Here is a 25996-nt window from a genome sequence, read left to right as displayed (position 1 = left end):
TTTAAGCAATCTGTAACCATAACACATGTTGGCATATGTATGACTCAAAATGTTTAAAATGATACGAAATTATAATTTTACATTATGATTAAATTCTAATTTAAGATTAAATTTTGCTTAAGAGCCAGTGTCTGTAGACTATTACTTTTATTGAGTTGTTGGCATGAACAAATGTGGTACTGTATCTGCGTGTACAGTTCACAAAAGAGGAATGTCTACAGGTAAGTTTTAATGTGGCTCCTGGGGAGAGGATGTAGTGAGGAGTGCTAATTCTGCTTGAGAATATCAGTGGAGGTTCTTCACTAAAAACATACAGAGGGCTGTTTGACGTTCACTCCTTTATGTGCACTGCTTTGAACCTGTCGAACACTTTCGGTTGTACATTTCACTAGATATTTATCACTACTTCCATGAGGTAGGATGACAAAGTTTGAAAGAACAGACACATGGTTTTTAGAAATACAATACAGACACATATCCGATGACAATGCATGAGGGTGGCTTCATAAAGAGCAGGTGGTGTGTCACACAACAGGAGCTAACAGAAGCTTACACTGATGGGACTCCCTTGGAAACACATCCTAAGGGAGACCAGAGAGCAGCTGGAGAGCAGAAGGGGGAAAGCAGACCTAACACTGATCGCTGGGAGGAAAGAGCTAAGGATCTTTCATCACTCATGCTCAGTGGTGTTTGAAGCAGAAAGAAAATGTACGGGGGCCGGGGGCCTTGTACTGGACTGTTGAGACATTCAATAAGCTTCTTAGAGACACCAGGTAACTTCCCTCAACCTGTCTCTTCTATGGGTGTACTATATTTTGGGAAATATCTATTTTCTGCTGAAAAAAACAGAGATCAAGAAAAAATAGATAAAATGCATCTGAAGGTGTCTTGGATAAAGGAAACCTGGACTTAATGATGGCCACATTTTATGAAGTTGGGTTGTCAGGGTTTCTATTGTATCACATGAAAAAGAGAAGCCAAAAGCTTGAAAAGACTAAAATCTGGAGTGAATTTGCCATATAGAGCATACCTCTACATCTAGAACCAGTTCTTAAAAGATCTAGTCAGAAGGCAGAGCCTATATTAGCAGTCTGAACAAGAAAGGGTAACAGAATTATCAAGTAGCTAGGATTGCTGATATACACCAGCAAATTCAACCTGAAGGCAATGAGGCAGGAGGAGCTTATGTTTTACGCCAGCCTGGCCTAAAAGGTGGACCTTGTCTCAAAACAAAACCACACTTTAAGAACTATTATCTAGTAGAAGATACCTGCTAAAAATAATCAACAGCCCTCTCTAAATAATAAAGAAATCACAGATATAGCCATTCTTTCCGGAGGATTAAGGAAGAGGGCTTCTTTCTCATGATCCCATTCACCTAAGGCTAAGCTAGAGATTTTATTGAAGAGAAGTGACTCTTGTTCACTGTATGGCAGAACTGTGGAATAAGGTACCATACAGTCCAAGGTCCTAGCACACGGGGAACACTGCCAGTTGGGGTACCAGGAAAATTATCTAGCAAGGTACCCATTAATATTTCAGCAAAACTTGCTAAGATATATGATCACACTGTGAAACCCGAGTTTGTACTTGTACAACCATGGTCAGGAGGTAGAGCCAGCAACTGGTTGATAGAAAGTTCATAGGGAATCAGAGAGAGAGAGTCCAGAAAACAGAGAGATGGACAGGAAGCAGGAGAGAGGGACTTTGAGTGTAGTGGTCCTTTTTGGTTTGGACCCAAAGAGAGACACTCTCTTTCTGAGACTCTGGCAATGAGAAAAGGTGAGTTAGTTGCTTTTAAACTTCTATGAGCTAGGTTTCCATCTTCCAGCCTCTGACTCCCATGTCTTTATTGATAAATAGAATGATAAAGATTTAGTGAAAAACTACATTTGGTAGTTTGGTAATGGGGCAAGAGGTAGACCAGGCAAAATGTGAAGGTCCTAGAAGTGCACTGCCTGAGAAGTGACCAGGGACTGCAGAGCAGCAGGTACTGGCTGTGCCAGCTGCAGAGAAACAATAAACCGTTGTGATGCCAATGCAGCTAACTAGAGAATGCGCAGCATTTGAGTCCTGTACACCACTGCTTATATCTGGACTAGTACCAGCCAAGCAGCCATCAGCTGACAGGGAAGTATCACACTGACTGCATAGACTAAAACAAACACTAAAACCCCCATAGTCAAGAGCAAAGGGGACTAGAATTGGAGGAAACACTAAATTTGGCTCCATAATCAAGAGCAGAGGACTTAAACCTGAGGAACTGAACCTAATTCCCAGTACCTACAAGGCAACTCACAACTGTCTGTAACTCCAGCCCTGGAGGATCCTACTCCCTCTTCTGGCCTCCATAGGCACAGCATACATGTGGTGTATAAACATAAATGGAGGGGAAAACCCATACATACACAGAATTCAATGAGAGACAGAAACAGATAAAGAAAAAGAAATACTAAACCAGCTGCAAAAATTCTTACTCTTATAGAACACTGTCTACAGTCTCTTGGGTTTTATAGCTCTATGTTTGACAGGGTCTCTCTTCTAACAGCCTGAAAATCTGCTATGGAGATCAGGCTGGCCTAGAACTCAGTCCACCTTGGCTAGGATTCAAGGTGTGAGCCACCACGCCTAGCCTAGGATCCTATCTTATGAAAGCCTATCTCACGCCAAAAGACAAAAAAACAAAGAATGTATTTAGTCTTCAGAGACAATAAATTGATAACTTACACATAGAGATGGAACTGGCTCAATCTGGTCAACTGTTTGATTGCATAATGGGTGCGCAGGAGTAATTGGACTATTGGGATTATCTAAATTATCCCCATAATAATACATTTCTCAGTTTTGCTCCCCTAAACTAGACTCTGGAGTTAATATTTTTGGTTTCAAATTCTGACTCAGCCACTTACGAGGCAATTATTTTGATGTTATTTTCCAATTTGTACTAACATCCACCAAACACAGGGCAAAGGGAAATTTGAAATCGAAATGTAAAGTAATTAGAATAGAGCTAACATCTAATATGTATGTTTCCATCAGTGGTACAATGCAGGCGTAGTTTGTGGAATTCCCTGGGTTCAATTCCCACCACTGAAGAACTAAAAGAAACAAAAGCTCAACTCATAATTATCACTACCAAGTATATTATTTGTACAGGCACTGTGAGTTTTAACTGTCCAAGATATCTAATCTAATATCAGCATTATGCTATAAAAATAAAGATCTGCGGGCGGTGGTGGCGCACGCCTTTAATCCCAGCAATCGGGAGGCAGAGGCAGGCGGATCTCTGTGAGTTCGAGACCAGCCTGGTCTACAAGAGCTAGTTCCAGGACAGGCTCCAAAGCCACAGAGAAACCCTGTCTCGAAAAACCAAAAAGATCTGCAAAAAAAGGAGTTGGAAATAAGAAATTAATCCACACGTTCTGGTGATGTGACTTTTAAAATATTTCCTTTATATATTGATTTATTGTACTTATTCTTAAAGAAACAGCTTACCTTATCTTTGATTTTGTCAGCTCTGGCATCCAAAGGCTGACTTTTGCTTTGTTCCTGATGACATTTAAGGTTTCCTCCACCTGAGCTTGTGCTTTGATTCTGTCCCATGGAACTTGAAGCGGGAGTGGATAGTACAGACGCACTGACACCAAGGACAGAGGATGATGCACTGCTGCCATTAACTGACCCATTTATACCTTGGAAAGAAACATATTTATATAATGGAACATTATTTGACCAGAACAAGGAATGAAGAGCTTGCGCATGTGTAATGTAGATGAAGACTACAAACACGGCACGTAAAAAAGAAAGGTGCTAAAAAACACATGACTCTACATAAAAGATTCATAATATATACTATAGAGACAAGGTAAAACAACAGCTGTGATGGGTCAGAGAGCAGTGATTACTTAAAGGGCATAGTATTATTGAAGATTAAAAATTTTAGAGTACCATAGTGGGTGACTATCATGCAACATTATGAGCATATTAAATTCAACTGAATTATTTACTAGCATTAAACTGTGTGACTATCACTCAAACAAACATGTTTAGAAAATAAGTTACATATAAGTACTGTTCTTTCAGAAACACTCAAATTAAAAGCAATGGGCACAGCTAGAGAGATGTCTCAACGTTTAAAAACACAGGCAGCACTTCCAGAAGAGCTGGGTTAAATTCCAAGCACCCACATAGCAGCTCACAACTGTAACTCCAGTCCCTGAATACTAAATACTCTCATACAGACACACATGCATGTAAAACACCAATGCACATTTAAGAAAGAAAAGCAGTGGACTACCTAAAACATTGTAACTTCTAAACACTATCATAATAACACTTAGAAACTATATAAACACACTTAAAAGAATAACACAGATGTAGGGTACTAGCTTGGATTATATCTGAGTTAAGAAAAAGCGGCATTCTATCGAGTTCAGTGTAAGGAGATAAGGACATACAGAGGGAAGGGAGTAGAGTTGGGTTTAGATCCTGGCTAAATCACATCGTGTATAAGCAATACTTCCTAGCACAACTATCTAACCTTAGCTGAAACTCAGGAGATGTGTACTCTGAAAACCTAATCCTAAGGGACGATGATATAGGAACATCTAGCCCAAGGCTGTAAAAATGTTTTTAGAAGCAAACTCTGCAGCAAAGAGGCATCAGGCAGAGGTTTCTGGTCCCTCACTTGTGCTGAAATGAGTACCTTTCTCAGGACCATTTCGATTACTCTTTCCAGAAGTCCTCGAATGGAATGAAGAGTCGTGATTCTGGGCTGGAGGAGCAAACAGTGGTGGAATTCCCAGTAACGGTGGAAAGAAGGGCGCTCCTGCACGAGTGTGAATGTCTGTGGCTCGCCACCATTCTGCACCTCAAAAACAAAAGGAAACTGAACTAACTTTCAAAACCATGCATGGACCATTTTCTACATTTTATTGAGAAACAACGTTCCTGGGATAGAACTCTCAAGGCACATAGTTTTGATCATTTTTTCACTGTAAACTGGTAATTTGAACTTATATAATCCTCTCTTATTATTAGGTCATTATTCAAGAATCTTCCATTAACAGTTTTCTAGAATCAAGCTAAAAAAGAATACATTGTTCATAATTTAAAAACTGCTAAAACTTACAATTTAAAAAGAACCATTTGGTTTGATAATCTATACCATCTACTTACTAAGTCAAAAAGAAAAAGAATGAAGCCAATATTAATCTATTTCAAGACTTTAAATTTGAAGCTCACGCCTGCAGCCTCTTAAGAGTTTTCACCAATTATATACAATATAAATCTGACTTGGACAAATCTGATGGGTCAGATGAGAATCTCAAATGCATTTATGGATTAAGTAATTCTGTAGACAACCCCCCCAAAAAAAGAAAACTTATTAGCGTTTTTGGTTTTATAATAACAAATAATCAGTTCTCAAACAAAATTTACAAAACAACTTTTCATTAAAAAATGTTATGCATAAGCAAAGTAGTGGTGGTGCATATCTTTAACCCCAGCACTCAAGAGGCAGAAGCAGGTGGATCTCTGGGAGTTTGAGGCCAGCCTGGTCTACAAAGTGAGTTCCAGGACAGCCAAGGCTACACAAAGAAACATTTTCTCAAAAACAAACAAAGGCTTATAAAACTTCTACCTTTAAAATTGATAAGGAAATGAGTTTTCCTTTACACTGTTCATAAATGACAGATGACAGTCATTTTTAAAATTTATATCAAACAACTAGATTTGAGAAAATCATGGAATGCAATTCAGATATTCAAACAGTAGCTCTTCTTTAAACCTCTTGGGGGGAAAACCAACTTCTATGAAATATGTTTTATTCAAGAAAGAGTAAAGATTAAAAAGAGCTTTGGAAATTATCCTAAGAACTGTCTTCGATTGCCCCTGTCACATCCTAGAAACAATCTCCAACTGGATAATCCACTAAACTTCACAGTCTCCTAAACAATGGCATTATTTCTTTGACTGAAATGAACACTGTGTGTGTGTGTGTGTGTGTGTGTGTGTGTGTTTGTGTGTGATGAACGGCACAGGTAAAACACTGGAAAGGCCATTGCTGAAACTGGAAAATGGAGTAGCTAGCAAATGATACCCTGAATCCTGGTACGCTGAACCAGATAAATTCCAGTTAATCAGTCAGGTACTCAACCACTGTCTAAACCACATTTAGATGGATAAAAGGAGGGGTATATTTTGGGGGAGAAAGCGATCTTATTGGCAGGGGCCCATTCCTACTGGCAGGTTTGTAACTTAGTTTCCACTTAGTTGACAAAAACAGAATGCAATTTCACAGCAATAATTGTTTCATTTAACTTCAGACCAAAGTCTAAAAGTTGGATATAAAGATTCATAAATAACTAAGAAGTCAATAAAGTAGTCAAAGTAGAAGGCTTTTAAATGTGATAGATATAATCAAACAACATTAAAACATACCTCAAATTGTTATTAGCAATCAAGGATACAGTAGGTATTAGAGAAAAATAATAGGAAAAATGTATGCATCCCAGAGACAAACATACAAGATCAATTAGATACAATAAAGAAAATGGCCTTTTATGAAGATAAATCTTTGATATTATTCAACAAGAAATTACTTTTTAATGGAAAGTTTATGTAGCTTTCATATTGAGGAAACTATACAAATTTAGCCACTAGCTAACTCACTTATCAAATGGAAGATAGTAAACAAAAATACCGTAAGTAGAAGGCACAGGGTGAATGTCTAAGCAACACTACAGTGGTTATTTCCAGGTGTGATGCTAATATTTTAGAGTACACACTGAATCGCGACGTGATCCTGCAGTATAATTCTTTGTAGGTTTCTTGTTATTTGTTTTTTGGCACCAGGATTTACTGTTTAGCTCAGGCTGGCATAAAACTTGTGATCTTCCTGCCTTCCAAGATCTATAATTATAGTCACATGTGTGCATGCCTGGCTGTGATGTGGTAAAAATTAAAAAACACTCATATATAAAAACATCCCAAAATTCCATAGAATTATAGCATTAAAATGTAAACACAAAGAATTTTAAACATTTTTAAATGAATTTCAAAAACACTACTTTAGTATAAAATGAAATTTTGATTAATATCCATAAGTTTATACTTGCTGTTTGAAATAAAAAGTGGTACATGTAAATAATCCCTAAAAAAATTATACTTTACTTAACATTGCTAACTTCTCCTTCTGATTTCTTTGTGTCTATGGAAAACATCTTTCCTAATGTGGCCATTTAGTCACCCTTCTGAACTATAGAGAATTTATATATTTAACTTATTGCACCAAAGTGTAATTTAAACAAAAGTGGTTTCTCTATCATCAGCCGTAATCTCTATCCATTTGGCAAAGAAATACATACACACATGCACGTTTTATCGTTAATTCTTCTGCCCTACACGTATCTGTCTCTAGGAAGCCACCGATTATCCCTGGTGTGTGCCGGCATAAGCAGTCTCATGCAGAGAACAACGCCGGTGAAATGGGGGAATGCCTTTTGAGGGTTCAAGAATCACACTGCTTGTTTAGGTTCTTTAATATTTTTTATTTATTTGTTGTATGTGTTTGCATGTTTATTCACATGTATGTGTATGAATGTCACAGTAGATGTCAGAGGGGAACTAGAGGGAATAGGTTCCCTCCTTGCGTTATGTGGATCCCATATATTAAACTAAGGTCCTAAGGTTTGGCAGCAAGCACCGTTTACCACTGAACTGTCTCATTGGTCTCCTCTGGTTTTATATACTAAAAATAACATCATTATTAAAGTACAAATAAGTTTTTGTTTGATTGTTTGTTTTTCCTGCTTTTTTTGGGGGGGGAGGGGGTCGAGACAGGGTTTCTCTATAGCTTTGGAACCTGTCCTGAAATTAGCTATTGTAGACCAGGCTGGCCTCGAACTCACAGAGATCCCCCTGCCTCAGCCTCCCAAGTGCTGGGATTAAAGGAGTGTGCCATGACCACCCAGCAAAACAAATGAGTTATTTTTTAATATTCATTGACCATCTAAAATAAATGACCACAAAAAAAATGAATGTACTGAAGATATAAATCAGTAACTATTTACATTGCCATTATTTAGATTCTGAATCGGAAAATTTTTATTTCAGGAGACAGCTAATTGATGTCTGGTACTAAACAACCATGTTAAAAGCAGAACGAAGCAGGCAGGATACTGCTCAAAAGGCAGAGGTAGGTAGATCTCAGCATGCTTGAGGGCAGCCTGATCTACACAGAGAAGTTTCAAGCAAGCTAGGGCTACGTGGTGATGCATGCCTAAAACATACTTTAAAAAAAAAAAAAAGATTTAGAAATATACACATGTCTAAAGTTCCTGTTAATATAGTAAAGCAAATATTCAAACTTGGTCAACACTGTCTGTTCACAAAGTTTTCCCACCATCCCCTCTCCAAGACAATCAAATTAAGGAAAGAATGTGAGTCAACAAATAGTACTTGAGAGATACCCGAAATCTTTTCTGTTCTCTGGGTTTCAAAAGATACTTGGTTGTTTTTAAAGAACCAGTAGATACTTTGTCTGCCATTAAAGCAGACAGGAAAAAATGGCAATAGCTCTTCTGGACTAACTCCACATGCCTGTTTGGACAGCAAACTAGACATGCTTGTCTACTGGAATCTTCAAACAGCCCTAGAAAGCAGGGAATGTTACGGTTTTACGGTTTTCAGTTTACAGGTTTGAAAATCCAGGGATGAGAAGGAGGACAGGGATTTGTCCAAGGGGAGATTTATATTCAGATCGATTTCCAGTTAGAACTCAGCTCTGCTGTTAAACCAAGCTTCCTTGCTAAAACTAAACCATGCTATGTAGTGATTAATGTGAAGTTTGGACTTTCAATAACATTTACGTGAATTCAGCTATTGTGTGACCATAGTCAACATAATTCCATGTCACATTGGCCCTTACCAGGCATATAAGACAACTGCCTAACTGCTGGGGAAACATGTATTCCAAACATGCTTTGGAAAGTTTTCAAAAAGGAAAAAGTATAAATATTTAAGATTCTGCCTCAACTTCCCAACAAAGTAGAGAAAAATAAAAAGGTAAAATAGTTGTCAGAAAAGCAAGACTCTACCTTCAGGTTCTAGGATAATTTTCCCCAGTGCTGGGTGTCTCACCCAGGGTCTCATATACGGAAGACAAGTGCTCTGTCACAGCGCACATTTCAAGTGAGGTTAAATACTTGATTTAAATATTGTCAGTAAAGCACTTTCCACAAGAGCATGAAGAACAGACAGCAATCCTATGTAGCAAGTGTAAAAAGCCAAGCACACATCTGGAAACAGAAACCTGGAGCTGGCTGGTGTGCCAGCCTAGCAAATCCGAGAGCTCCAAGTGCAGTGAAACAGCCCGGTCTCAAAAATGAAGGAGTAGAGTGATTGAGGAGGACACCTGACTTCAACCTCTGGATTCCACAATATATTCCCACATGTGCACTCAGCACACACATTAACATGTACACACACACACACAGCCCTTACCCCCAAAAAAACCAAAGCTGAAAAGAATTAGAACTGTACACTCACATTTTTATACATACAATACTTTGGTAAAATACACCAGAAACACTTGCCTTAAATATTCTGTGTTTGTTATCTAGGCAAACACCTAAATACCGAATTAACTGTGGCATCCCAACACACATAGTGACTGTATTTTGCTATATAGAATAAAAGTGAGCCAACTCTTGCCCACGAATCTAACACACTATGCTTTGCTGTTCAGTTAATAACAAATGCCTGTCTGAGCATTTGCAGGCCTTGCTCCTTTCCTGTGACAGATAGCAGATGTTTACCTGGAAAAGATGTTAGTTGGGGATGTGCGGCTAAGGCTGTGGGTGTACCAAGTGTCCCCAAACCACCAAATTCTGAATGCCCTGAGCTGGCTGAATGTAGACCAAAGACTGGGTGGCTGACCATTGGGAAGGCACTCGACACTGTGGACAGGTTAAACGGCTGATCCCCAGCTGGTCTGAATAAATGTCCTGGGAGGGGGAAAAAAACACACTTAAAGTTGTTTAGATAAAACAGATGAGATTTACCTGATTTCAGCACTCATGATGCTTACAACATAATTTATCTATTAAATTTAATTTTCTAATTTCTTTAATAACACAAAAGCATTGTGAAATTAAACTACCCTTAGTAGTTTGAATTTCAGATTGTCTCACAACTGACCTAAGGAAATGAAACTGACCTTTTGTCAAAACATGTGCATTGGGTTAACATCACATTCTTTCATTCTTGAGAAAAATAAAAACATCCCATGATTCTAACCCTGAAAACCAATGAAGCAAATCCCAACTCTATTCAACATTCAAATGATCATACTCAATGCAAAGAGACATGGTTTTCATGTGCAGTCAAAAGCTCCGTTCCCTGTCTAACATTTTGTTGAGAAAAGCATCCTGATTCCCAAAAGGCAGCTTATGCCACTGAAGTCAAATACTGCCAAAATAGCACAATTAATACACTTACTATGGCATTTCTAGATGGATTCCCAAATATATCTGTAGTCGGCTGCAGAACAAGAAGAAAAATCTTTCTGTACTTACAACAAATAATTAGGACATTTTGGCTGCCTACTATGAAAACAGAATATTATTCTAGTCTGAAATATTAAGAAAATAGCTCAGTATTCTAGTCTGTTTAAAGAATTTACTTTTAAGCCGGGCGGTGGTGGCTCATGCCTTTAATCCCAGCACTCGGGAGGCAGAGGCAGGCGGATCTCTGTGAGTTCGAGACCAGCCTGGTCTACAAGAGCTAGTTCCAGGACAGGCTCCAAAACCACAGAGAAACCCTGTCTCGAAAAAAAACAAAAAAAAAAAAAAAAAAAGAATTTACTTTTAATGGCAGGGCAGGCTTTTAATGCCAGTACTCAGGAGGCAGAGGTAGGAAGATCTCTATGAGTGGAGGTCTGTGAGGGAGTTCCAGGTCAGCCAGGAAGACACAATGAGACCTACTTCGTCTATGAATGGAGTGGTTCGCAACTGTAACCCAGAACTCAGAAGGTTCTAAGCTAGTCTGGGCTGCATAAGGTCAAGTGTAACCTGGCCTAATTAGTGAAACTGACTTAAAAACAAATGAACAAGCACTGGGGAGGTAGATACTGTTTAACAGTAAGCAAGGGCCTGCCCTAGGTACTTCTGAGGGGAAAAGGTGTGCGATTCTGTGAATACACCTGTAGTCCAGTGTTTAAGCGGAGTAGGAGTCATGTGTTATCTCTGGTCTAGGTCAACTATGACTATGGATGACAGTTCCATTAGTTTTACACAGTAGGTCTGAAGTAAATGAAAAAGTAAGTTGTAAATGAGAATACTTTTGCTTTTCACTTAGTTGTCTATCAAATGTTAACTGTCTGGTCCTAAAGAAAACAAAACCTATAGCCCTCCATAGACTGATAAAAACCTTATGTTTTTAAATGAAATAATGCTAATATTTTCATTAAAATTCAAATATTAAAATGAGTTGTATCAAGTATATCTTCCTTGTGTGTACATTCTCATCAATCAATCTGGTTTTGTTCTTTGAAGCCAGAACAGAAAATTAATGAATTTTTAAAAATCTGAATGTACTTTTGAATTATTACAGATTCTAGATATTACCCTTGAAGCTGAGCTAAAACAGGAACAAATACAGTTATCACCATCACTGGTTCTCATCAAATAAACCAACTTCTCGATTCAGTTGTATTTGACAACATACAAGAACTATACTTCCTTCTCTGCATGTTGCTAACAAATGAGGCAAACTAATAGTCATTTTTATTTGCATATGAATACATGCCATGTGTGCATTTGTGCATGTATATGTGTGTCTGAGTGTGTGTGTGTGTGAGCATGCGGATGCTGGAGGACACCTTGGTGTTGATCTCAGGTACTGTCTACCTTTTCCTTTGAGACAGTATCTCTCACTGGTCTACCACTCATTGAACAGACTGGCTGGCCAGCAAGCCTCAGAGACCCACTTGTCTCCATTTCCCAGGACTGGGATTATACATATAAACAAACATACTAAGTTGTTGGTTTGGGACTTTTCCTTTTCTACTTGAGTTCAGAAGCTGAAATTTGGGTCATTTGCTGACAGCACTTTACTCACAGAGCTATCTCCCAAGCTCCATTTCATTTATACTTTTAAAAAGAAGTACTATTCAATTGTACTTGCCAACTATATGTATGTAATCATGGCTTAATGAAAAAAAAAAATATGAGCCGGGCAGTGGTGGTGCACACCTGTAATCCCATCACTCGGGAGGCAGAGGCAGGTGAATCTCTTTGAGTTTGAGGCCGGCCTGGTCTACAAGAGCTAGTTCCAGGACAGGCTCCAAAGCTACAGAGAAACCCTGTCGGGGGGAAAAAAATAAAATAAAATAAAAAACCTACACAAAATATTACAAAAATTGGAAAGTGCTGAAATTAGTGATGGTTGAAACAATTCAATGAGAACTAATGAGTTAGCAGTAAAAAACATTCAGAAATACGTAATTAAACATGAAGAAGCAAACGAGTTAAATCTGAAGAGTCTCTCTATGGGCAGAAAACGTAAAATACCTGAGTGCTTATTACTCCTGTAGCAACAAATAAAAATCAGCAAGATATCTGATCACAATAAAGATTTTTGAACCATAAAACAGTGATGTCTAAGAAGAACCTGAAGGTGTGATATTTTAGTGGGTTTTTCTTCTTCCTACAGATACATGCCTTCTTAAGGATCTTACAAAGCTCTTTCCCTTCCCTGCCTCCACTCTACCACGGCTGTAACATCTCAGTGCATGTGGTTTTTATGCCAGGGCCTGGGTTCCATGACAACAGAAACTGAATCTCCCTGTACTAGAACCCTACATTCCTGGAAAATCCGAACACAACAGGAAGTTGTTGTATATTTGTGTCACAATCTTTCTTCATACCATGACTAGGATACAAAATTATGAAAGAAAAGTCTGTCTTAAATACTGACTGTAGGAAACATCAAAAGGATTTTCGTCCTTTTGCCTTTTAAAAGGCTAAAATAACCAAGAGTCATTCTTTAAACAACTAAAAATATAACATCTTTTCAACCCCTCATCCTGTAAATGTTTACCACCTTTTTCTCTGCTCTAACTGCAAAAGAAATCACTAAACTTCAATTAATCATTATAGAAGCTAATTCAATAATATCTGTATTATAGTTTTAGTCTTTTTACACAGCAAAAATACTGTTAGGGTACACCCTTGTTCCCATGGAACTATCTACTGTCTTAAAATGTGAAGTTACTGTTCACAGGGAATTATTTTTCTCATTTGTGTGTTGCTGTAGAGTGTGTGTGTGTGTGTGTGTTGTATGCACACATGTGTACAGCTGGGTACACATTCACGTGTATACTCAATATTGAGTGTTTTTCTATATCACTTTCCAACATAATTTTTGAGACAAGTTCTCTCATTGAACCGCGAACTCTACGATTTCCCTGGCCTGGTGGTCAATGAACTCTCGCACTCCCTGCACGAGGACTGTGTCACCATGTCTATTTTTTGTTACATGGGGGACAGCGAGAACAACTAAGGTTCTCACACTCCTCAAACATCTCCCCAGGCCTCCATGGAAATTTTAAATTGATCGTAGACTAGGGATGGCATGATGGCTGCTATTATCATCAATAAGCAATTAAAACAGTAAATCACATTTAAAATAAAGCTTGTTCTGTATTATCCAGAGAGCAAGCATGAAACAAAACCTAAATCAAATAGGATCTATTAGTTTCCTAAATATAAAACAAGATTATTTGAATACTACAAAGTTCTACTTTTGGAACAGCAAATTCTTCTTACATTAATATACCTAATGACAACATATGCTCCCAAATAAAACTATCTGACTAAAAATAAGTTTTCTCAAAGAAAATATCTGTGAACTTAGATAACTAAGGCAATATTGTTTCCTTTAACTGGAAGATGTTCAGTTTCCATTATGAATGCTAACTTTACTTCAGCTTCTGCTTTAACTGATGATGGGAAACCACGGATAAACGAGACAATGAACATTTGTCTGCAATGGCAAGGTTAAGATTCTCAAATGACAGGCTCGAAACTTTTTCAAGTGTACTTGGGAGGCAAAAGCCACTTTGTCAGTCATGAGGAATAGGAATTATGAGCACCTCTGTCAATCTCAATGAAAACTATCCCCCGTGAATGAAGCAAATAACAATTCACATAAAGAACTGAAGCCCTGAAACTGAAACAGGAACAAAGCAAACCAAAGATATCCTATAAGCTGATTTTCTGTGTGCCAGAAATGTTCTAAACTTCAATGCTACACAAGTTTGCTGCGCCAAATCTTCAGTGCTTTAAAACTGCCAACATGATTTTATACCACTGCAAATCTAGTTTCTGGTTTGTAATCTGTACAGTATGGCTATCATTTTAAAAAAGGGCAGTCCATTTGAATACAGATGTTAAATAACAATGGAATGTGCTATAAACTGAGTAATTATCAGTTAACACGTGAAATTCCTATCAGTGTTTAATATTTTGAAACTCAAATGAGCAATGTATAAAACTGAACTTTAATTAGCAAAAGGAATGCTATAGTTAATGTGAGTAGAATATTTCTCCTCAAATAATCTTCATTTCATTCCTGTATCTTCTTATTTAGAGCCATTTAAGCTTTATGTTTAATATTTAGAAAAGTATATGGAATGCAAACAAATTTAGTCATTTATTTGTTTTTCAGGATTTACAGGGTCTTTCTGGATAGCCCTGGCTGTCCTGGAAATCATTCTGTAGACCAGGCTGGCCTCAAACTCAGATATCTACCTGTCTCTGCCTCCCTGGTACGCACAGGCTAGCCTCAAGCTCACTATATGGCTTACATTGGCATTGGACTTGATGACTTTCCGTTTCTGTATCTCAATGCTGCGATTGCAGGCATGCACAAGTAACCTATCTTATTTTTATATTTCAAGTAGTTGATATTATATTTACAAGCATTGCAAAAGTAACAGCAAGTTCTTATACATGCTTCTCTAGTCTAGTCCCACTAATGCTAACATCGTACAAGTCTATAGACTTCAAAGCCAAGAAATCACCCTTAATTAGGCAAAAAAAATTTATTAGCCTAAATCAAATTTCTCACTAACACCATTCTTTGTCCCAAGATTCCAAATCCCATATTACATTGAATTTTGTGCTTTAACTTTCTTCAGTCTGCTACAATTTCTGTTTTTTGTTTGATGATGGATAAATTAACAAGATCTGAGTGTGTCTAATGTGAGTTGGGCTCCAACACATATTTTTCTTTGTAGCAGGAAGACACAATCTAACCTGTATCACTTGGCTAGTTATCAAAATTACTTAATTGACTTACTACTAAAGTCTCAAACTAAAACTATAAAGTTCTACTAGAAAAATTAAAATAATATTTCAAAAATACTTAGGTCCTTGAGTTCAACCTCCCATTAAATACACCTCAGTTAAGAAGAGCTAGACAGGGGCAGAGATGGCTCGGTGAGTAAACATGCTTGCTGGGCAAGCCTGATGAGCTACGTTGGATACTAGAATCCATGAGAAAGACAGATGCAAGAGGAGCACATCTGGAACTCTTCAGCCTGGAGTGTCTGCAGTGCAACAGAGAAAGTAGAAGGGGAGAACTGATCTCCGAGCTGCCCTCGGACTTCCACAAGAACATGTGTGTGCATGCACACAACTAAGAAATGAGTAAAATTCAAAGAGAAAGAGAGAAAAAGATAGTTGGACAATGGAAAGCCTTCATCGAAGATTTGCAGAAACCTGTAAGCTTTTAACAAAGAAACTGCAGAGAAAAATAGTAATATAAAATTCTCAGCATGATGTAAATCCTGAAGTTGGCTTTATCTATTAAATACCTAGAAGACCTCTCGCATCCCCTAGTGATCCTCTATTGGCTGTAAACCTAAAACCTGGATGCTTTTCAAATACACCTCAGAGTTGGGTTTTAAACTGCCTCTTTAGCACATTCAATTGATTCTTTAATTAGTTGAAAAAGAGCACTTTATTCACATGTATTAAATTTGCCAAACTAGACAAATACGTTACTTTGTACTTGGATATAGTCACAGATTTCGACAACATTGGAAGCACAAGGTGTGGGCTCATTAGGATGCAGCTGTTTATGGGAGGCCAGGCCATACCTGACGCACAGAAGTACTGTTTGATACACTGATGTACTGCACCAGAACGCTGACACATTTGAAAACAGATAGCACCTGATGCTGTCATTTCAGTTCTGTCTTCCCTTTACTGTCAAGTGAAATATATGCATAATCAATAGGCTCTGACTTACGTCAGCTGCTTAGCTGGCCCCTGAGATTAGTCTTGCAAACACACAGTCCTGCCTAATTGACTAAGGGTCAAGTGAAACAGAATACAGGCATTCTAAATAAATATATTAATGGACATACATTTGCTTTTAGGTAAAGCTGTTATTATAAATACTTCTAATCCACTTAAATATATATTCTCAATAATAAATAATGTTAAATATTAATTTAAATTTAAATGACTTTAAAATTCAAATAATGTTGGCAGGGTGCTGAATTATGATGCTCTTTGACCCTAAATCAGCACTGATCCCTTTACTGCTTCCCTGGAACAGGACTTGGCGAAAGATTGCTCATTACTTTGATGCGGTCACTGATCAATTTGCACCAGACATGCAGGTTATTTACTGGAATTTGATCCAGCTTCATGAAGCCATTCAGTTTGACAGTGCTGTTCATGAACATAACAGGCAGGACTCTTTGGTGCTATTCATGCTCTTTGATATGCTCCAGTTGAATTTCAAGTGTCAAAGAATTCGAAGCAGATAATCTGACTCTAATTTTTTTTTCATCTCCTCTCTAGTTCTTTAAAATATCTGAGATGAGAGGTCCTCTTTCTTCTACACCTGGGATACTTCCATCAAAATATCTCTTTAGATTTTCTATTTATTTAAAGAATATGGCCTGGCAGAAACAGAAGAACCCAACTGATGCAGACCTGCAAAGGCAAGCACAGCTTGTAGAAGTGAAAGTGCTGCAGTCAACAGCTCCTGAGACTCAGCTGACTCTTTGCTAGCAGTCCACCAGGACCCGAGTGTTGTGCCATAGTAAGGATTTCACGCGGATGTTTCATCAGGTAGGAGGGGATGGTGGCTGGCTCTTGCGTGACATTCTGCTCTTGCAGCTAGTGATCTTCTTAGCCCCTTGGACCCACTGTCCCCACGCATGCTACTCCTGTCGGAGCCTCTGAATGCACTTTACACCATGCAGGAGTTAGGAGTACTCCTGGATCTTCCCTTTCGCCTTAGTAAAATTTCCTTCCCTCTTCCATAGAGCAAGAACACTGAACATTTACTTCTGATTGAGAACAAATGAGAAAGGAAATTCTAGAGTACAATGAGCCTTTATAAATAAGAAAACACACATAAAACTTCTCTTGCCAGTGACCAGAAAGTTAGAAATGAATGTTTTTTTAAAGAATTGTATGTGGTTGGTTAACTGATTTTCCCACAGTCCCTTACACTGTCATTGTTGATGCTCCATCTCCAGCTGAAATTTCTGCACAGTCAACTGAAACTTTCTTAGATCTTCTGCACTGCACATGGATCTCGGTCAGACACTCCCAAGTTTACCCTGCCTGTGGGATTAACTACAACACTGACAGTTCTGTAATCCTTCATGATTCCAGTTACCAATGTAACAAGTTCTATATTTCTGGATGTGAGCCTAGCCTTTAACAGCTGAGACATATCTTCAGACTTAGCAATATAACAAGACCGATCCTCACATAAGCCTGGGGATAGGTGTGAAGAAGACCTAACAGGCACCTGGCACTACTGATGCTTGAAGACATCAGTCAGGACATCCAATGCATCACCATGTTAGAGAGATGGTGAAAGAACCAGAAAACTCTCAATAATCTAACTTTCAAGTCCTAGTTCAGCCCTCCTTCTCTTTTCCATAATGGTTTCTTATGTATTCTGTGCAAAAAATTAAAGAACACATACTGTAGAAGAAAACAGATATAGTCCTTGCCCTTTAGACCCAGGGAAAGGACGAATAAAACAACATCAAATGTATAATTACATACTGTGAAGAGTTCTATGGAGGAAATTAATAGGTACAGGGGTAGATAATGGTAGAGCAATTATCTAGACACTATGATCAGTGGGAGTCATCTATAATTAAGGTCAGAATTAGTCAAGATTCTTCAGAGACGTGGAACCAGTAGGAACCAATGATTTATTATGACGAAGCAGCAAATAAAATTATGTTGGCCCACAAGGAAAGCTGGAGCTACAGAGCTGATGGAGTTTAAGTCTGAGTCGTGGGAGAAGGCTGACAGATCAAGCAGTCAAGCAGAGAAAACAATTTTTCTCTTCTATCTTTCCATTTTCTCCAGGCCTTGAGGAATTGAATGCCACTCATCAATACTAGGGAAGGCACTTTTCTCTACTCAATCCACAGCTTCAAATGCCAGTCTCATTAAAACATACCTTGCAGACACATTCAGGAATAAATTTTAATTCAGGCGTCCTGCATCTCCAGCCAAGTGGTCACAGAATTAGCATCAGTTATTCAGACAATGGTCTCTGGATAACTGAGACAAAGCATGAGAAATAAACAGCCACAGGAAGATTCCTCAGACTAGATGGGGCAAACTTCCGACACTGGTCCAAAAAAGAGAGCTTTCTATGTGAAGAAGTGAATGTCAGGAGGCTGAAACACAATGGCTCAGAATGAGAAGGACACCAGACAGATGTGATGAACAGGGAAAGTCAGGTGAGGGACACTGGACAACCTTGTGTATTACTCAGGATGAAATACACAAAACATCTTATTCAGGCTATGTGAAAAGGTTAATTTGATGACTCTCATACCTCAAAAGCTCTTGGGAAAGATTCGCTCCGGATGAAGAAGCTCTGTTTACAGAATGACTAACATGCAGCTTCCTTCCATCCTTTGGGTCCACTCTTTCTGAGGGGTCCTTCCTTCTAATATCTTAGTGCTCAGAAAAATACCCATTGAGCTCTCTCTAGCGTCGAATAGTCTGGTTTGTATCGTGTACCCATTACATAAGTGAGAGCATTTTTTTTTGGGGGGGAGGTTTTCGAGACAGGGTTTCTCTGTGACTTTGGAGCCTGTCCTGGAACTAGCTCTTGTAGACCAGGCTGGTCTCGAACTCACAGAGATCCGCCTGCCTCTGCCTCCCGAGTGCTGGGATTAAAGGCGTGCGCCACCACTGCCCGGCAAGTGAGAGCATTTTTACCTGATAAAATATGATGCCTACATTGCCTATATCACACAGAGTTTCTGGAATCCAGAATCCTCAGATAAGAAGCATACACTGGTGGTTCCCTATCCAGTTATGCTGCATCATCTACCAGCTGTGACAGAAAAGAGCAGAACAACAAGACTAGCTACATGAGGTACAGATGTCAGAATTCAGAGTTACAGAAATATCTGGAAATCTGGAGGCATAAAATATTAGTGAGTAACTACCAGAAGAACAAAAACCCAAGCAAACTGAGAATTTCAAGTACCCAAACGCCTAGCTGTCTGCGAGTATTCTACATGAATGGCATAGAAGCTGGCAAAGACCATGCGGAAATCTACTCCCGAAAGGCAAAGCCCTGGCCAACAGACCTGCTGAGGTGGATAATGCCCTGCTGTACAGTCTTTGGAGCCTGGCTCAGGAAGTGGAGTCTAACACATCATACTAGAGTCCGAAGCAGGCAGAGCAGCTGAGTGAGGGGTAAACATAGTGGCAAGGAAACTGCAATGCAGCAGACTTGTTTCTGCTAAAAAACACTTTGCTGACCTAAGTATTTTCAAATGTACAGAGACAAACGGGGAACTTCTCTAAAAATATCATCAGAACACAGTAACCAGAGAATATGATAGCATAAACAAATTTTCCGATCACAATAAAAACAAAGTGGGTAACAATTTTTAAAATGTGCATGCTAAGTTGCTCACTTCTATAAAATCTATTAGTCAAAGAGGGATAATCAAAGGAAAATAAGTATTTTTAATGGAATAAGACAATCAATAATCAAAAATGCACAAGTTGCAGCTATGGTCATACTATAAAAGGAAATGCAAAATCTTTAATAAATAAATTAATTAATTTAAAAAATTAAAAATAAAAATAAATAAAATAAATGCCTAAGAAAACAAAAAAAGGAAATGCATAGTAATAAATACATATATAAAGGACAAAGGTTTCAAATAAATGATCAATTTTTTACTTTAAAAGACAGAGAATAGTCAGCTGGTGGTGATACATGCCATTAATCCCAGAACTTGGAAGGCAGAAGCAGGTGCATCTCTGAGTTGGAGGCTAGCTTGGTCTATAAAGCTCCAGGACAGCCAGGGCTACAGAGAGAAACCATGTCACAGATAGATAGATAGATAGATAGATAGATAGATAGATAGATAGATAGATAGATAGGGTAATGAAAAACAGGAAAAAGAAAAAGAAATCATACTAATAAAAAAGACAAATAATAAAGATAAGGTGTAAATCACTGAAACAGAAAACAAAAGCTTAAGAAAATTCAGACACTCGATTCTTTAAAAAGATCAATGAAATCAGTATATGTTTACAAAATGAGAAAAGGCACACAGTATGAATATTAACAATGAAAAAGAAAGTACTACAATTTGGACTCATAAATTGAACAACAGATAAATCCCTTCAAAGACCAAATCTCACTTAAATACAAAGATAACCTGAAGTGTTGACATATCTGTTACTAAGTATTAAAACCAGACAACTTGAACATAGGAAAGACACCAACCAATGAGCTCATCTACCCCTAGCTGTACCTGTTCTTCAAAGATAAAGCTATGGCTTAATATCTTACAATAATAAAAGTTTACACACAAGGAGACAGAGATAGACAAGACAGACAGACACACACACACACACACACACCCCAAACAATCTCAATGCTTAGATGACCTCACAGCTTAACTTTGTCAAATATTTAGAAAAGCAAAAACAATTATATACTCTCCCAGAACACAGTAGGACTGGGAACTGTCCTAAATAATTTCCAACAGAGAATGACAGGAAAGAAAAATGGAGCAGTAATCCTGGTGAGTAGTCATGTAGGCTGCCTAATAGAAACTCAACAAATCACATCAACAATGTTTTAAAAGACCAATACAGCATGATTAATTGGAATTAGATCCCTGGCTGCTAAAATGGTTTACCATATAAAAAAATTAGTCAATTACTTCACCTTATTAGCAAGTTAAAAATCAAGGCTGTGTCAGCATCTCACTAGATACAATCATAAGACAAAATCGATACTAAATTAAATAAAAAATACTCAAAAGTTAATGATGTCTGTTATCATCAGTTCTATTCGATATCTTACCAAACAGTAAAAGTTTACGAAGCAAAGAACGAAACAAAAATTACACAGGTTGGAAAGAAAGACAGCCTCTAGCATGAATGAGCGAAATATCTGGATAAATCCATTATGGGGAAAGTATACGAATGACAAATGAGTGCATGCAGGTCTCCATCGGTCTTCAGAGAAAGCACACTAAAAACAACACCAAGTAGCTCTGAAATCACACAGACAAGGAACATTATATGGACTGGGCGGTCTGTATTTACATATACTTAGGAATATGTATGTAGCAATTAAAAAATAGAGACCATGAATTTGAGAGTGAGCAAGGTATAGGGTGATGCACTGGAAGGGTTGGTAGGAAGAAAGAGAAAGGGAAAAATGTACTTAGATTTAATTCAAAAAACTAAAAACCAAACCAAATCTAGACAGATGCTATAATATATCAACTGTGTTGGTTTAAAATGTTCTTTAATGACACACTAAGCATAGGAACTACTTAGTGTTGCTTTTAGAGAATAAAATAAATGGTACAAACACTTTAGAAAAACACTTGCCAAATTTCAAACTAAGCATATACTTAGAATACTCTCTAGCAATCCCAATGCTCGTATTTACCCAAGAGAAATAAAATCATGTGTAAACACAAGGGCTTGTAACTTGAACACTCATAATCGCCTCAAGCCAAAACACTACTGCAATGTCTATCATCAGGTGAATGATTACACAAATTCTGGCACAGTTATAAAACAAAATATAATTAGTAAGATAAAAGAATGAGCTACTATATAAACAATAATACAACTATTTAAAAAGAATTATGAAAGACACAAGCCACAAAAGCACACATGACTTAATTTAAATAAAAGTCCAGAAACAGTAAAAAGTGGCAGAAAGCAGGGCAGTGGCTGCCAGGGTGGAAATAAAGATGGACCCCAAAGGGGTGGATAACATGGAGCTACACGGGTACACACAGGCCTTCTTCTATGCATCTTTACACTTTCACCATGAATTGCAGAGGTTAAACTAAATTTGTCTGCTATCATATTCCAGTGTTAATACACTGCATGGCCTCAGAATTCTGGAGGTTTTTTTTTTTTAAACTATGTTGGATAAACTTTCATATAGAGCCAAAGTTTACTTTCCCAAATGCCCAGATCAACTCAAAAGTGCCTAAAGTCTCTGTAAGGTTTTTAAAAAATTCTATAAAGTTTTGAAAAATGTGTTTTGGTTATATTAACTTCCCCTCCATCAGTTTTTCCCAGATTCACCCACAATTCCCTACCCATCATAGTTAAAACAGACAACTGTAAGCAAATGTGGAAATTATTGTTGTACATAAATTATAACCAAGGAAAAACCCAAATGTGAGAAGTTTTCATTATTACCTTCACTGCTTTATAAGAGGAATGAATTAAAGGTGACTAAGCAAGGAAGTGGAGAGAGCACTCGGTGAACTACAGTGACACCGGAGGAAGGTTCTGGTACCACCTACTGAAGTGACAGCAGGCCGCAAAGAAGGTACCAGCTACAACTTAAATTGAAAGCAGGATCGTTGAGATCATTATGTGAGAGTGAAAAAAATGACTGAAGCCACTGGACCTCTGCAACAGTGCCGAATATTTGAATGAACGAGGATGAGTGTAGGAGAAACTGATTTTAGCAGAAAATGAAAACTTTTGATTTGTGTTTGTTCGTTTGTTACGGTTGAGGTGTCTATAAAACATACATATAAAATGTGTACAATTAGGATCTGAGAAAGTTCACAGTTTTCATTCAGGTCCATTTGAACAGCAAAGAGATAAAAACCCTCAGGACCAAGACACAGGCAAGTTCACCTTTATGAGTAAAGCAATCAGCAAATTCCAAGTCAAATAAAACAAAGCAAGCAAGGAAATGAATAAAGATCTAAGAAGCTGGGGCTAGAGAGAGAACAGAAAAGCTAAGAGCTATATCCCAGAAGTTAGGAGGCAAGATTGGTCAGCTGTCAGCTGCCAAGTGACAGGGCTGAGGAAGGGAGGCCCTGCTGTGAGCTAGAATATGCACAGAAGGCAAAGAAACAGAAGCACATGGTGTGGTCTTGGAGAAAGCGTGATTGTAAAAACTTCAGTAGAAAACAGAGCAGGCATCAGGCATCAGAAGAGTTTTGGGGTAAAGGAAGGCTTTAGGAACGTCCTCCTTATTTAGGACAGAGAACATAGGAGACCTTCTCATATCCCCAAACACGATCTGGTACATAAAATAATGATACTATATAGAAAGAATGAAGTACTTGAAAAGACCTTAATAATCTTTATAAAGGCGACAATCAATATTTGCATTTCCTGTAAGAGTTAAAAGCTGTATTTCTGTGAGCATTTATTACACTTAATTATTTGATTGCACAAAAAGTATAGAAGAGAAATTAGTAAGCACATATATAGACAGAGTTGACTTCTTCTCTCTGCCTTCTACTCATTTTGCCTTCCCTCCTTCTTACCTTTTCTGATTTCTTCAACACGGGGATTGAACTCAAAAATTTCTAGGCATGCCTCTAGCCATTAAATACATTATTAGCCCTTTTTAATTTTGACAGTTGCCAAGTTGTCCGAGCTGTCTTCCTTCTGTCTCAAGCCCTAGATCATTTATTTGTTTTTTTTAATTTGTTTATTTCTTTAGGAAGGGGCTGGAGGGGGTTGAAGTTTACTAGATTGCAGGTAAAGTAGTAAAATCATGAAGTCAGCAGTTGGGAGAGTGGCTTGAATTAAACCAGAGGTAACTTCCTTAACAGCTCAGTTAGGCGGCAATATTCTGAAGTCCGTCATGGGAACCAGGAGCCAGTTATTCTATAGTTTCTTAAGCACTCAATTAGTTTAATTAAATTTCATTCTACTTAAAATACTTTTAGTGGTATATGTTATCTCTAGCTGACTTGATACATATTATAACCAAAATCCAACAGGTAAGAATTTCAAAACTCAAAGGCTAAATTCAGTCAGTCACAATGGTCAGATAACTAACAATCAGGTACTTTTCTATATAGTAGAAATGAGAATGTTGGTGTTCCCTCAAAATTTGTATGTAAGAACTGCAAAGAGACAGTATTGTGAGGTAGGGCCTTTGGGAAAGAAATTGGGAAAGCTGTTCTCCTTACCAATACACTAGTGCTCTTAGAAGAGATGTTAAAAAACTATGTTCTGTACCTATTGCCTCTCAACTCATGGGACTTATAAAGCAAAGGAAATTTATAGGGTTCCGATGTCTCCTGAAACTTACAAAATTCACAAAACTCCTCTGGAAGATAATAAAAGCAGTAACGATTGTTTGGGAGAATGGCCTCTCCAACATGCAGAGCTACCCATAAGTTATGCACAGAGCTTCAGGGATACAGCTTTCAAGAATGATCATCCATGCTAGCATGGACCTTTGATGATGCAGCTGCTACTGAGTCACCCATGCTCCTGTAAGAAACACTTCGCCCACGTTCCTACAAGTAAACCAAATGCGACCCATTGGGCTAGATTTGGGTGAACTGTTTCTTTGGTCAGCTGTTGCTTCCCTGTTTGGAGTGAACAGATGTTTGCTTATGTCCCCCAGGAAAAGTCACTCACAACCATCTTCCTACCTTTCCACTTTTGCAGTGATTTCTTGAGGCTGTGAACCTTACTCCACTGAAAAAGCTATACAACAAATTGTTTTGCTCCCTTTTCTACCATGTGAGAGAAGACACAACAAGAAGGTGAAATCTCTAAGGAAAAAGGCTTTCAGTGCTGTGGATTGGATACGGTTTGTCCCCTAAAGTGTTGGACGTTGATACCTCAGCATGTTAAAAAATGAAGCCTTAAAAATAGAAGACGATTTGGTCCCAGGGTACCATCAGAAGTGATTGCTGTAGTTCTCAGAACAGCTTAGTTCTCATGGACACCAGATGGTTATAAAGCAATGCCACCCTGTGCTTGGTCCCTTCTCCAAACAACTATTTCTCTTTCTACTTCCCTGCCATGTCTGTTGTGAGCCAGGGATCATTCACCAGATATTACCCATAATGTTTAAATTTTTTACCATCAGAATAAAATGCCACGTAAGTGTCTTTTCATATTAAGAACTTAGTAAGTACCGAGCCAGGATTCTGCAACACTAAAAGAAAACAATTGTGAGACACTTACCAGACACTGAGTCAGGTGGTACCTTCATCTTGGACTTCCCAGCTTCCAGAACTGTGAATAATAAATTTTTAATACTTATAAATTATCAGCTATGTGGTAATTTGTAATAGTAGCCAGATTAGATTAAGCCGAGAGGTTAGTAAAATATAAATGCTGAACTTCAGATGCAAAGCAGGATCTCTTCAGTAAGAAACAAAAGCAACCAGAAATAAAATCTGTGAAAATGGATCCATCAAAGTTAGGAGTTTCATTATCAAAATATACAACAAACAAATAAATACACATATCAAATTGTGAAAAATTGATTCCATACATATAATTGTAAAAGATCTCATAAATAAGACCATTCATAAATACTTAGGGAAAAATAGTGACACAGAAATATGAACTAAAGCCCTAAAGAGGGATTAAAAAAAGAAAAGAAGCCCTGAAAGCTAAAAGCCTTACAAAAAGCTACAAAGACACCTCAA

At 37.9% G+C, this 25996-nt stretch overlaps 1 protein-coding gene across 16 annotated transcripts in view; it reads right to left on the bottom strand.

The window, feature by feature from the left end:
* The window catches only part of Baz2b (bromodomain adjacent to zinc finger domain 2B), a 213038-nt gene that overhangs the window by 73086 nt on the left and 113956 nt on the right, over positions 1-25996 (bottom strand). For 11 of the 16 annotated variants that reach the window (XM_057755621.1, XM_057755630.1, XM_057755623.1 and 8 more), the window contains 4 exons: positions 25527-25577; positions 9819-10007; positions 4706-4870; positions 3496-3692 (listed from right to left, as the gene is read on the bottom strand). In XM_057755621.1, the coding sequence (XP_057611604.1) occupies positions 3496-3692; positions 4706-4870; positions 9819-10007; positions 25527-25577 (602 nt within the window). The remainder of the gene's footprint in view (positions 1-3495; positions 3693-4705; positions 4871-9818; positions 10008-25526; positions 25578-25996) is intronic. The other 5 variants (XM_057755625.1, XM_057755632.1, XM_057755634.1 and 2 more) reach the window with 3 other exon arrangements.

Source organism: Chionomys nivalis, chromosome 22 (genome assembly GCF_950005125.1).
Source record: "Chionomys nivalis chromosome 22, mChiNiv1.1, whole genome shotgun sequence".
Lineage (NCBI taxonomy): Eukaryota > Metazoa > Chordata > Mammalia > Rodentia > Cricetidae > Chionomys > Chionomys nivalis.
Note: the sequence above shows the minus strand (reverse complement) of the source record. Positions and strands in the feature narration are given on the sequence as shown.